At 34.8% G+C, this 14,446-nt stretch overlaps 1 protein-coding gene across 1 annotated transcript; it reads left to right on the forward strand.

Moving 5' to 3' along the window:
* The first annotated feature begins 545 nt into the window (after positions 1–545).
* SAG (S-antigen visual arrestin) lies at positions 546–13,792 on the forward strand. Its single transcript, XM_070946340.1, has 15 exons — positions 546–656; positions 2,313–2,373; positions 2,452–2,496; positions 3,589–3,782; positions 4,419–4,478; positions 5,419–5,486; positions 6,122–6,257; positions 6,418–6,502; positions 7,322–7,394; positions 8,063–8,200; positions 8,670–8,747; positions 10,167–10,190; positions 11,029–11,093; positions 12,784–12,793; positions 13,619–13,792. Exons 1-15 carry the CDS (start codon positions 546–548, stop codon positions 13,716–13,718), a joined length of 1,248 nt encoding a protein of 415 aa, XP_070802441.1. The 3' UTR covers positions 13,719–13,792.
* Positions 13,793–14,446: the final 654 nt, after the last annotated feature.

The following is a 14,446-nucleotide window of genomic DNA, read 5'->3' on the forward strand; positions in this document are numbered from 1 at the left end:
TTTGTTTGCCATCCATCTCGCTGCAAGGCATACAATACAACCACAATTTTGTGTGTGTGTGTGTGTGTGTGTGTGTAAAATTGTGGGGGGGGGATCCACTATCCTCCAGTATGATATTCCCCCACTGGGGAATATCCCCCACAGGTCTTCAGGCTCTTTCGAAAAGTTAGGAGGGTGGGAACCAATCTCATTCCAGGGCACAAGATGTTCGAAAGGGCAGGGGTCTCGTCAGAGAAGGCTCTTCTTCTGAACCCCGCCAGCTGGAATTCCTTGACTGACAGGATCCACAGCAATGGAGAATTCTGAAAGAAGTTAGAAAAGTTGAAGTCCAGACCTTTAGAGGCCTAATGCAATGGGCAACTTCCTAAATTTGGGATTAATAGGTTATTGTATGACAATATCAGACAATATTATTTAAAATATTTACATTCAAATTCATTGTTTATTTACAGATCTTGCAGTTTGACTATTCATTCCCTGGTGCCGGTCTAAAAATTTCTTGAGGTAGGACCATTTAATCCTTACCAGGTAATATAAGTCAAAAGATGAGCTGCACTGATGCTTCAAGGCATCACTCAATCTCTGACATCTCTGTGAAACATGTCAGAACCACTAAAAGGCATACTATCTACAGGAAGATATCACATGACAAAGCTGTAAGTATTTAGCATTAAACTGCTATGTACCTGTAAGAATGTGAGATTGAAACCAGGTAGGGATTTGATATATACTTGCCTCTTTAGAGATCAAGCTAGAGTGATACTAAGGGCGTACTGTATAATGTATTGCATTATTAAGCTGCTCAAGGCAGTTTAAATCCAAACCAGTTTTTTAAAAAATCTGTCCAGACTGAGATTGTTTGGCAACATCTTGAAAAGGATTCAGTGTGCACTGTAGTTACCATGTCCCCCCACTAAATAATTTTCCTGCAGTGTTCTACCAGCTATGCTCATTTCCCTTACCTCCCTATTTTTCCTGGCATATTTTTTTAAATAACTCCTGTAGCCCAAGTGACTTAAGAAAAAATGAAATGATGTACCAGGATTTAATTTTTTAAACGTCCACGGCAAAATAAAGAAGTCAGATAAAGAAAAATGATAATTAAAAACACTTTGTGCTAAGATTTAAACATGGAATAGTCTGCATCTTAAATACAGCCAGCATTTTAACCACCACACAGTTAATCTAGCATTATAACAGGGATAGCAAAAAACTTTCTTGAAGAAATATTTTTAAAATGAGGTGAGGATACAGTTTTTCCTCTGCAAAGTAACCAATTAACTTCTTCAGTCAGGTAATGAAATAAAATGCAACAGCCCAAACTGACAGCACCACGTGAAATCATATAACAGAAGATAATATTTTACAGCAGTGTTTATCAATCTCAGAACTGTATGGATTGTGTAGACTTGAACTCCCAGAAATCCCCACTGCCCCCCAGCCAGCATGGGGAAATTGTGGAAGTTGAAAGCCACACATCTTAAAATTGCTGAAGCTGAGAAAAACTCATTTAGATTGCAGTAGCAAGTAGCGTACTGGCTGGCAAATTCTGAGAGTTAAAATTTACACATCTTAAAATTATAAAGTTTGAAAATACTGAATAAATGTAGAAGGGAGCTATTTTCATAACTATTGGAGTCAATTAAAGCTTGTTGGTAAGAATGCAGGCATAGGCCATCTATCCTCATCTCAATTTTGTCCAGGAAGAGAATTTTAAACTTTTCAATATGTTGTAGTTGCAGTGACTCTCAACAATAATTCTGAAATGTATTGATACATTAATATAATAAATATACATTTAATCTCCCATGTAACTTGGCCCAAGTAGAAAGTAAAATGTGTTCTAGTCAATCCACTCAAGTTCTTTCCTCTTGACAAATGCATAATCAAATCCTATTGTGCATTCTTTGTACTTGAAAGGAAAATACTTCTGATGCAAAAGTAAAACAAATTATTTAAGAGATACAACCATTCTGAGCTAGACAAACTCAACTCTCAAAATGTTTTTATGAATAGTTGTTCTAAATGTAAGAGCTCTTTCACTTCCAGTTTCACATCTGGATAATCAAAATTTTATTGCATTTCAACTTGCAATTTATTAAGGGGTCTTTTTCAACTGGTTAAGTTACTATTTTGATTTACATGATTAGCCATACTGAGTTTATAGAGGAAAGTGCCACTATAAATGTATCAAATGAAGAAAGATATCTAAACTGCCCTTTTTACTTTTACTTTTATACCAACAGCAATGGTATAGCATCCTTAAACTGATTTATTGAACTGTAGTTTTGTTCAATCATTCCATCCTTCAGGTTACAATCTATTTAGGAAAGCGAGATTTCATTGATCATGTGGAATCCATGGAATCCGTGGGTGAGTCCAAGTTGCAAGTTTTTACTTTGATCTTTTTAGTAACTTGAGTGGTTTATTATTATCTCTTCTTCATTGTAGATGGTGTTGTATTGGTGGATCCTGATATTGTGAAGGAGAAAAAAGGTCAGAACACTTAATCACTTCTTAAAGTATTATTAATATGATTTAAAATTAGAATGATTCCGGATTTGTGTCAAATGACTCTGTCAGCCAAAGCTGATGATAAATGGTATTTCTGAAGGTGCTTAAGAACTCTGCTATGAAAAAAGATCTATAATAATTCTAATCTCAAATGTTATTTTAATCAATAATTCATTAGACAGTAATAAATTAGATTTCCTTTCTGACAAACACCAGACAGTCAATACTTGGCAGTGAAGAGTTAGAACATTGCTTCTAAACTCTTTGCTGTCATCTAATGGTCATCTGGAATTTACCCACAGTTCTGGGAGTCTTATATTACTGATAATGATAATAAGACTGACAGAGTTATCCATTCTGTTCCAACATTGTAGTTTGTAATATTTATTGTCAGCATTATCAGTGAACTAGCCAACTGTGGCTGATTCAGCAAATTTTTATTCATTCATTATGATTTAACTTAATATATAAAACAGATTAGTATTTAATGAAGTTATTTAAATGACAATAGTGAGAGATGCTAGATAGATAGATCCTAATTAAATCAAATACATTTTACCCCTCACTATCACACTAAGGTAGATGGCCTGCAACTCACTCCAGCTGAAGCTTCCAACTAGTTTTCACAGTGGACACATTCATATACAATTAGGTTGTTTTCTTGTTGATAAGGCCCATTGGTCAACTCATCCTTTCTTTGACATAGAATAGCAGCTACCCTCTGTGGTTTTAAAGAAGGGTCTTTCAAAGTTTCCCTGAAGATGTTATCTGGCAAAGTATATGCTTTATCAGCTGCTAATTACAAATTATATCCTTTCTTCTCCCTTGCCTTGTTCTCATCCTGCAATTTTGCTTAAGAAAAAGTAATTAGTAACAGTAGCCAGAAAATGAAACTGGCTTTTTCTAACCAGCTTTTGTTGATATGGGCAAACACAGTCTACTTTTTGTTGCTGAAAGGACTTAGCTGGTAAATGGTTACTTTAAATTAATGAGTAAGAGACTTTTCTACACAACTAGTGATGTTTATGATTTTAACTTTTAGTATCCATAACACTTTCTATATGCTTTTCCTAGTATATGTGACACTCACGTGTGCCTTTCGATATGGGCAAGAAGATATTGATATTATAGGCCTGACTTTTAGAAAGGATCTGTACTTTCACAGAGTACAGATTTATCCATCACTAGACAAACCAGGACCCCTCACTACTTTGCAGGAAAGCCTGATAAATAAACTGGGGAAAAATGCATACCCCTTTGTGTTAACTGTGAGTATTCTGAATCATTATTCCTTTTGGTTCATTTCCCAATTTGCAACTATGATATGGGTGCTTAGAGGGTTTTTGTGTATATGCAACCTAGGTTCACAGATGTTCATCCCTAATTCAAAAAAGTAATTTCCTCCCGCAGCAACCTTCCCTGACCTGATGCCTTCCAAATTAGTTTAACTATTATTCCTATTATATTCTAGCAAATATTGAGGACATATCCATTAAATGTCTAATAATACTGGGCTCTTGCAAATAAAAGTATAATTTTATGTTTCAATTGTATACCACTCAGGATCACTCTGTGACTGAGATGAATAGTTTCCAATTTGATAGATAAGTAAATATTTATGAATAACACCTGAGTTTAAGAACATCTAAGTTTTTAAACAGCATTTCAAAAAACAGAACATGTCTTCATTAGTTATTTATCACCACAGTGCTGGCTGGCTGATGATAAATGACTCTAGTAAATCACTAGTAAAAAAATTACATGGGGCATTTTTGAAAAGTTGTATGAAAGTGGGAGGAGTTCTCCTCCTCCTGCTCCTGCTGTATCTTTGCTAGCACTGGTATGGCAGTGAAAGACATTGCAATCAAAATGCTTTACGTGCATTATTTTCTGTTCCCTTACAGTTTCCAGATTATCTGCCTTGCTCAGTGTGTCTGCAGCCAGCTCCCCATGAAGTTGAAAAGGTGAGAATTGAGTGCATGCATTGCAATGTTTTGTATTAAGAAATAAACTAAGTTGTGGTCATATAGAATAAAATACAAAAGCAAGAAGTGCTTTTAAATGCACACTCTTAGTGTTGCTATTCAAAAGACATTGCATTCATTTCATCTTTTCATCCTTAACGTATTTTTGATATTAAGAAAAAAATCCAGAGAATTACTAGGAAAAAATGGGAGTGACAATGTCTAAATCTTGTTTCAACCTTCTGTAAATCTCCAAGAACTGTTGCACAATACAAACCTCTACAAAAAAAAATCAAAAAAAAAAAAATCTGAAGGATCAGCCTTCCCTAAAAAAACTATTGTATTTTCAAACCTAAAGAAAAATATCTAGGATTCAAGCCACCATACAAAGCTTCAATTATTTTATTTCTGATTGAAAATTTTAAAAACTTTTTCGAAGGGGAAGGCATATGTTTGGTTTGGGATCAAAACAACACCAGTATTTATTGAAATAGTTCAAAACCATAGAAACAAATAATATTGTTGTGAGTGAGCAAATACGTTTGTATGTATGAAAAAACTATGCCTTTCCTTGTTCTCCTGAACAATGACAGTGGAATAAAACAAGACAATGATCTTCAAATAGTATTTCCCAACTGTATCACAGACCAATAAGGTATGTATGGAAAATAGTGGATTGCCGTCAGAAGTTTCTGTTTGGTTTTTTAAAAAAGATATATAAAAAGTAAAATTAGAAAAATAACATACATACATACATACATACATACATACATACATACATACATTGAACAAAACATTAAGAATGATTTTTATGTTGAAATTTCGGATGGACAGATTTTTGAATTTCAAAATGTGAGTTCTTTCATACACAGATATTTAATACATTCAGCAACAAGAAGTTATTGTTTCAACTCTTTGTCTCCCCATCCTTTTCGTATAGTGCTGCGGAGTGGACTTTGAGGTCAAAGCTTTTTCTACAGATGATCCAGAAGAAAGGATTCTCAAGAGGTAATATCTTGTTTCTTTGAAAAAGAATTGACTAAAACTGGAAAAGCTGACAAACATAGAAAAGATAGATCTTTTCAAAATCAGGAGATGGAGATGAAAAAAAAATGAAACGTCATTTGTAAAAAGGAAACATACCGGATAAAATGCCTTGTTCTAGCCCCCTTATTATTTTCCTCTTTTCTATACCTTTTCCATCTCAACTTCTTTACTGTATGTGAGATACAGTCTTGAAAATGTAGGAGCAAAAAGGAAGTCAATATGCCCCCTTTCCTGCTGAACAGAAAGATCAGCAACATTGCTGTTACCTCACACATAACTCAGAGGGTGCTGCCTCCTGTAACCACGGATTCTACAACAATAACTGCTGTCAATGATTGCTGCTATCCAGATGCTGTTTTCTTCATCTTTATGGGTTTTGTGGCTTCCATAATCACTAATAATAGAGTTTAATTACTTATGTTTTGGCTCTCAAGGTTGCCTCAGCCTTCCATCCTTCTGAGGTCAGTAAAATGAGGACCCAGATTCTTGGGAGCAATATGCTGACTCTGTAAACTGCTTAGAGAGGGCTGTAAAGCACTGTGAAATGGTATATAAGTCTAAGTGCTATTGCTATTAAACCCAATTTCTACCCTAAGACATTCTGTACGCCTGCTTATACGCAAAATCCAATATGCTCCAGAAGTATCAGGACCTCAGCCTCATGCAGAGACCACCTGGCAGTTTTTCCTGTCCAAGAAGCCATTGCACTTGAAAGCTTGCCTCAGTAAAGAGGTGAGGTGTTCTTGACTTACTAATATGACAAATTAGTAAATTCAAGAGATGTAGAGAAGACACAATCATTTTGTTTCTGTCTGACTATGCTACTTCACAAAACTAGATGTAAAAAGTTCTGTGTGATGAACTTTTTGCTAAACTAATCAAATTCTTCTAGGTGTTTTATCATGGTGAAGCAATCCCTGTTACAGTGACAGTGATAAATAATACAGAAAAAACGGTTAAGAAGATCACTGTGTCAGGTATAATACTCATTTTTGACAAACAAGTCTGATGTTGGCCCTCTTGTTTTTTTCCTAGTCTGTTAGATAGCAATTCCAATTCTGTCCTCACCTTTATTATTGGCTTAATACAGCACCATGATTGAAAGAGTTATAATAACATGTTATCCATGTAAATAGTTTCTGTAATGGGTAGTAAGTGTTGTCTTGAAAAACAGGAGGAAGAGTTTCAAGTCTGAAGCAGAAATGTAATTTGAGAAAGCATCTCAGACTTGACCTTCCCCCATTCTCTTGAGGATAAAGGGAGGGAGGGGAGAGATGCATTCAAACTTGCAAAATTCTGTTATTGTATTATAAAAGTATTAGCATTTATAACTTTGGTTTCCTTGTCTGATCTACTTGACAGAATCAAATTTATAAGAACTGCTATTTATATTGCATTTAAAAAGATTAAAAAAAATCCTTGAGTTGAGCTCAACTCAATTACTAAATACTCTACATATCCATGTAGACTTAATAATATGAAAGTAGTTTGTATTTGCCTTCATCCTGGTGATGATGACCTGGGATTTCCTGGTGATTTCCTACCTCCTCCCTCTTTTTTTTCCTTAAGATCGGCCAGTATCATATAAATACTAAATTTTATGCCCATTCTGCAAAGCAAAATGTTTATCATTCTGTAAGAAAGGTGTGTTTAACCACAAAAAGAAGCAACAGTTGCATAATATCCTTGATCCTGAATAATTTTCCTTATTAGGCAATGCTGAAAAATATCCTAGATCCCATTCTTCTTTCTGTTATTTGATTATTTGATTATTTGGTATTTAATTCCTTCTTCAGTGGAACAAGTTGCCAATGTGATATTATACTCCAGTGACTTCTATACCAAGACAGTGGCTCTTGAAGAGTCAGAGTAAGTGCACTGTGTTTTAGTCTCCTTTGCGTTGTTGTTATTATTGTTTTCCTTTGCACTCTGTTAACTCTTTGACTCTGCAACGTAGAGTTTAAAAACTTTATATTTACTGGGTTCACATATCTAGGGCTAACAAAACTGGGCTGGGCTGTAAATCCCCAGATGACCATGGGATGGTAGCAAAAAGATACAGAAAGCTCCAATTCTTTGCTGCTATTTCATGGTTATCTGAATTTTTGCAGCCCAGATATGATAGCTCTACCTGTATTATCTCTTCCCATGGTTTGTTTTAACTATTACACTGAATAAGCGAAAATGCACTGATCCATCCATCCATCCATACATACATACATACATAGATAATGCTAAGATACATTAGCCACAAAACATTGGCTGAATTAATTTATTATGCCAAGCCAGAGCAGAACAAACTACATTTTAGTGTAGTATAGTTTAGTATAGTTTATGTGTGAGTACAGCATTGTATGGGTTCTTGATTTCTTTTGGGATCTACTAAGATTTTGTTCTTCAGAATTAAAAAGTCTGCTTTGTCCTCCCTCAACAGTACTTTGTCTGACTTTGTCTGACTTGGCGAAGATTGACTGAGAAAGGATGACCAAAATTCATTCTTCCAGAATGGATCTAAAATTGCATTATTTATTCTTCAGGGAAAAGGTCCAACCAAACAGCAAGCTTACAAAGATAATGACTGTCCTTCCTTTGTTGGCAAACAATCGAGTGAAGAAAGGCATAGCACTAGATGGGAAACTAAAAGATGAAGACACTAACCTGGCTTCTTCTACTATGTAAGTCCAAAATGGAACACTAACTGGAACTGAAGAGGAAGTATAGAAAATCACTTTTGTTTCATTTTGTATTCAGCCACTTTCCCTTTACCCCCTTATTGCATGTGTCAAATATTTTAGGAATTTAACTGTCAGAATTTTCTGCTAATATGTACAGTGTTAGTAGTTTTATAGACATAAGCGTCTAGTAAATAAATAATATTTATTTCAAACAAATCCAAAAGCAGCACAGTGGTGAATGCTGTGTTAAGCAGTAAATGCAACTGTAAGTGTGTCTAATATACTTAAGTGAACTAAGCTTGGCATCTTTCCAAAATGAGTTCCTAAAAATGTAGAAATATTAATATGGGATATGAGAATATAATATAATATAATTATAATAATTGAGACAGCTATACTAAGGAACTACATTATTTTTAGCAAATGTGCAATGACACAGTATTTTCTTTTGTTTTTTATATCCTAACAGTATAAAAGATGGAATAGACCGGACAGTTCTAGGGATCCTGGTTGCTTACAAGATCAAGGTGAAGCTTACTGTCTCAGGGTAAGAGCAATCAGAGTTGGCATGCTAGAATTACAAGTGTTTTTGACGTTATTGCCTTTTATGAAATAAAGATAAATTGCATGAGCAATTTTAAACAGCCTTTTCATATTCAATAAATTACAGTGGTTCTTCGGTACTTGTTAATTGGTTTCAGGATGCGCAACAAGTACTAAAAATAACAAGTGCCAAACAAATCACATGACTTACTACATGACTCTTTGTTTCAGCTGGGAAGCACTTCATGTCTATCCCTTTTCTTATGACAGTGACCTTCCCAGCACTGCCAACCTCCTGTCCATTCTCCGCAGCTTTCTCCCTTTTCCTATCATAGCATGTCAAGTATCAAACAAACAATGAGTACCAGAACAACATTTTCACATCAAAATGTGTCGAATATTAAATTTGATGAGTTTTGAAGCAGTTGAGTACCAAGGAACGACTGTGTAAAATGCCACTGGTTGCTCTAAATTTGTCTGGATACTATTAGTTAAAGCAATATATATTGTGAAGCCAGATCAAATAGCTTTAGTATACTTGCATGATCATTTATTAGAAAGAGGTAGTACGCAAATCTGCAGTCTCGTAGGATGGTCCCAGGTGTGTTTAAATTATGATTTTGGGTATTTCAAACACGGTGGCAAATTTATTTATTGTATTTATTTATTTATTTGGTCCCAGGTGTGTTTGAATTATGATTTTGGGTATTTCAAACACGGTGGCAAATTTATTTATTGTATGTATGTATTTATTTATTTATTTATTGGTTCGATTCATATGCTGCCCTTCTCTGGAGACTCAGAGCGGCTTACAATGCGTTAAGCAATAGCCTTCATACTTTTGTATATACTTGCTTAGTAGGGCTTTGCCCCCCCCCCCCCCCAGTGGAGTTCTTTTTTATACAAAGTCAGCTTATTGCCCCCACAAACCTCATTTTACCTACCTCGAAAGGATGGAAGGCTGAGTCAACCTTGAACCTGGTGAGATTTGAACTTGCAGTAATTGCAGGCAGCTGGTGTTACTTAACAGCACTTTAGTCTGCTGCGCCACCAAGGCATAGTATACATAGTATAATGTTTCAGGTACTGAAGTAAGACCAAAGAGACACAGAATCATCAGTATTTAGCAGCTGGATGATTGGGGTCATTCAGTATTTCTTTATAGTCTATTCATAAAAATGATATTGTGGAGATTAAATGGAAAATGGACTACGTATGAATTGTGGAAATGTTGGATTGTTCCAAAAAGCAATTCACCATTTGGGGTTGCATATATAAGACTGACCAGTTTAGGAATATGTACCGATAGACAATGTATAGCTCTGAATTGAACTGTGGAATTCTTGGTGCTCTCTGAGCTTAAGAATGTATGCTATGGAATATTGTAAATTTCATTGTACAGTTAATGCTGTTTATATTTTAGCCTGCTGGGAGATTTCACTTCCAGGTAAATCTTTGAGATTTTCTCTTTGTAAACATTCTTCTCTGCATCCATTTCAATTTTCAGATTTTTCAGGAAATAAAACTTCCACTCCCTCCCACTGCTAAGCCTCTATAACCTGTTCCCTGATTCTTTTTTAATTGTTTGAAATATGTCAGAGTTTACTTCCCCCTCTCTGATGTGTAGTGGGTACTTTTTTTCTAAGTTTGCTATTTCTATTTTTTATTTGTTTTTTAAACACTAATATATAAGCTACCTAGTTAACTAGGTGACTGACAAGGCATACTATTTAAAAGACAAATGTTCTATGAAATGTGAGACACAGTTCTTGACACATAACCAAATTTTGCCTATAACTCACCACAACACTGATTTTGGTTTTGGATTTTTGTATTTGGAATTATATATTAGGATATTTAAAAACTGATATTTGCATATCAGGATATTTAAAAACAAGTCATTCATTGCTAATTTTTATGGGTCACACACCTGGAGTTTTACATAATAATTTCCATGTTTTTGCATTTTTCAGCTTCAGGGTTTTATCTGTGATTTAAAAATTTAAAAATAGTTTCAAAGGGAGCCTATTTCACATATTCTAGGCTACAATTATAATAACTAACTTAAAATCTTAGGCAACTATGATAGTGTGTAAAAATATAAGTTTGCTTACTTATTTAGGTTCTGATTACTTCCAATCTATAGTACTGTAATCTAGTTTACATTTTCAAATACTGATGAAAAATTAAGAGAAAAGATTTAGGAATGGTGTCTAAGAAATAATCAGAGTTTGCTTTGGAACAGTGGAATCCTGAATCACCTCTCTTTTTTCCTGTTTCCAAAGTGATGTGAGCATGGAGTTGCCCTTCCGTCTGATGCACCCCATGCAAGACGAGACCAATACAGCAGGTCAGTAGCATACAAGTGGTTACTTCCTGCTCTTGTTTTATTCTTCTCTTATTGATGGTGATACTTTGATGATGTGATAGCCTTCTTGTTCTGTGGAAATGTAGATGATTTTCCCTTTGACAAGAGAAACAAATTTATTTTGGATTCTGTATATTTACCCTTCCAGTGTTTTCTGGAACCTGTGTAATTTGATGAAGAATATGGGTATATTCATGACAAATATGCCATCATTCCGCCCCACCCCTTAAATATGGGGTCACTCATGGACCTTCTCTATCTATGGTTCTGGTGAAATTAAAACCTCCATTGTACATGGATCTTTGAAATACTTATCCATATATTTCCCATTAAAATTATTTCCCATAATTAATGGTATTAATTATGGATAATAATAATAATAATAATAATAATAATAATAATAATAATAATATAAACTGTGATTCAATTGCCATTTGTAGACCAGGTATAATATTTCATAACTATAAAAAGTTAATGAAATATATAAATATAAAAACCATTTTATATCACATATTTAGAAACAGGGCATGTCCCTGAGGGAGATGGGCAGTTTAGAAATAGGAAATATAGATAAATTAATAAAACATACTTTCTGGAATTTAGCCTTATTGAATTCAATATGGTTTCTTTTTTAATTCTTAGACAGCAAGCTTAGCTGTTAGGATTGTCAATTGTATAAAATTTAGTGAACACATGCTGTCTTGCTCATTTTTATATAATACTGCAGTGAATGTTTCTCACAAGTTTTGAGGCCAGTATGCATTTGCTAGTATGAAATTAAGGTAAATAACAACAACAACAACGAAGACCTAGATACTGTATGTTAAAAGGAAGGGTTGATTTACTGTGATTGGTGACAATGTGTTAGTTCAAGCTTTGAGACTTGAAGGCATGAAGATAAACAATGGAAAATTTGACATATGTTTACTTAATGTATGTTATACTCTTATTAAAGTTATAGAAGTTAAAAATAACCTTATTATAAAGTTACCTGGCTGCAATATTTTTTTTTTAAAGCAAGCATGTTCTTTCACAGAATCTTCCACAGAAATTACTGAAAAAGCAAACACTATTTGCATTTTCAATCACACTTCCTTTATTAGGACATCTCTAAATTAAGCCAAAGAGTGGCAGCAAGGGCCTGGTGTTTTTAGACTTGTTAATGGCCCCCATTTCCAAGACAGAAACATTTTGACTGTGACAGATGGTTGAATGTACTTAAGTCCGTGCAAAATGTCAGTTTCTGGATGTTTTAAAGGCAATTTACTGAGTCAAAAAACACACAAATGGATGTACTATGCTTTTTACTTCCTGCCTAGCTTTACCTGGCAGTTGATTTGCTGGCTTTAAGAACTCCAAAGAGACTCCTGCTGTGTTCAGCCTGTTTAAATGAACAGTGGTGACTAACGAAAAAGAACTCCACGTTCCAGTAATGTTGACTTCTGGCTGTTACTGTGAGACCATCCCGGTAATATATCAGTCACATAATAGGAAATCACCAGGTGTCTCTGGGATTCAGAATAAATTGCTAGTGCCTGTCTTTTGTTGTATTGCAACTTTCTTCTCACTCATATTGGCATTTGGATTCTTTACTTTTTTGTTCTTAACTTCAGATATTTGTGGAAGCATGTTTACTAAGCCTCTCTTTTTCTTTTTTCCAATGTGATTACAGAAAAGGAAAGGTAAGAATTATTTCATTAGTTTTCTCTTCCTATTCTGCGCTTACGTATTCACATGAAGGTGGGAATGAAGCTGATAAGCTTGATTCTGTATCCTGAAGGACAGAACTTTCTGAATTATCTGTGATGAAGAAGAGTGGGAACTTAATTTTTTCAGATTCAAATTTCAGAGTGAAATTTCTCTAAGTTTAGTGGAACTTCCCAAATAATGTAACATAACATGACATAACATAAATTTTGGCCTTCAGTCAAAGTCGATGGGGGAAGCCAGGTGATTCACTTAACAATTGCAGCGGTTTGCTTAACAAATGTTTCTTATTATTGAAGGATCCCAGAACACTTCTGGGATGAGAATCTTTACTTCTTTACAGCTAATCACCCTGGCCCAAAATATTATCACATAAAATCTGGAAGCCAAACTGCAGGAAACCTACCTTCCTTCCTTCCTTCCTTCCTTCCTTCCTTCCTTCCTTCCTTCCTTTTTCTCTTTCTCTCCCTCCCTTCCTCCCTCCCTCCCTCTCTCTCTCTGCACAGCACTTTTGCATAACTTCTTATCTATCCAACTGGGGGTGATCTCTTAGTTGTCCAATCTTCTGGCTCCTTTCTCTTCTGTTCCCTATGCTGCTAGTTTGATTCATCACAGCTTTTTGAACAGTTGGGAAATAGAAACTGCTAGTAGCATGGACGTGCCCACAATCATGCAACCTATTCCACACTTCCTGGAATAGACAAATTATACATTTAAACATGGCAAAAGAAAAGAGTGACTTTCCTAATATCAAATATTAGGAAAGTATGATATTCAAAGAATCCTTATCTTTTCGTTAGTGGCCAAGATGACCTGGTGTTTGAGGAGTTTGCTCGGCAGCAACTGAAAGATGAAGCTTCTGTAGAAGGCAGCAAAATGGAGTATCCAAATACTGAATGAAAGAGGGAGGAGGGACGAAGTTAGCAAAGGCCATAACTTTTGTATTTGTTAAGAAACAGAATAGTTAAATTGAGTTGATCCGTGGTTCTTGTCTTTTCACTTAAGCTTCTTGCCTCACTACAAATGTAGAACTACAGACTGGTTATTTAGCAGTTGAACCCATCCAATTAAGGTGACCCTGCCACTTCTCCAAACTGTTCTGTTTTTTTTTAATGTTCACTTTGAAAAAGGCAATTATTTCCCCCTCTCAATCATTCTTTTTTCTCAAGGTTAAACATATCCAGCTTCTCCAATTTGTGTTAATAGGATCTAATTTCTAGTTATCTGATCATCTTTGTTGCTCTTCTCTGAGTATGCTCCAGTATCTCTGAACACAACATTATACCTGATGTGGGTCTAAAAAAGCCTAATAAAGTGGCACAATTAATTGTCTTGATTTGGAAGTTGTATTTTTGTAGCTCAGCCATTAATCGCATTTGCTTTTTTTGCAGTAAAACTACATATGTTGGATTATATACAGTTAGCAATTTACTATCATCATCACAAGTACCACTACCAATTGAGTTATCTCCCTGCCTATATATTCCAATTATTAAAAAATGTATCCAATAAACAAATGAGATGAAATTAATTAAGCAAAATTTGTTCTTACACATTTCTCATAATTACTGCTTTACTTTCAAGGTTTGCTTTATGACCTGCTCTAAAATCTTCCCACATATTGATGA

Source organism: Pituophis catenifer, unplaced genomic scaffold, assembly GCF_029215685.1.
Source record: "Pituophis catenifer annectens isolate HBS135680 unplaced genomic scaffold, rPitCat1.0.hap2 SCAF_6, whole genome shotgun sequence".
Lineage (NCBI taxonomy): Eukaryota > Metazoa > Chordata > Lepidosauria > Squamata > Colubridae > Pituophis > Pituophis catenifer.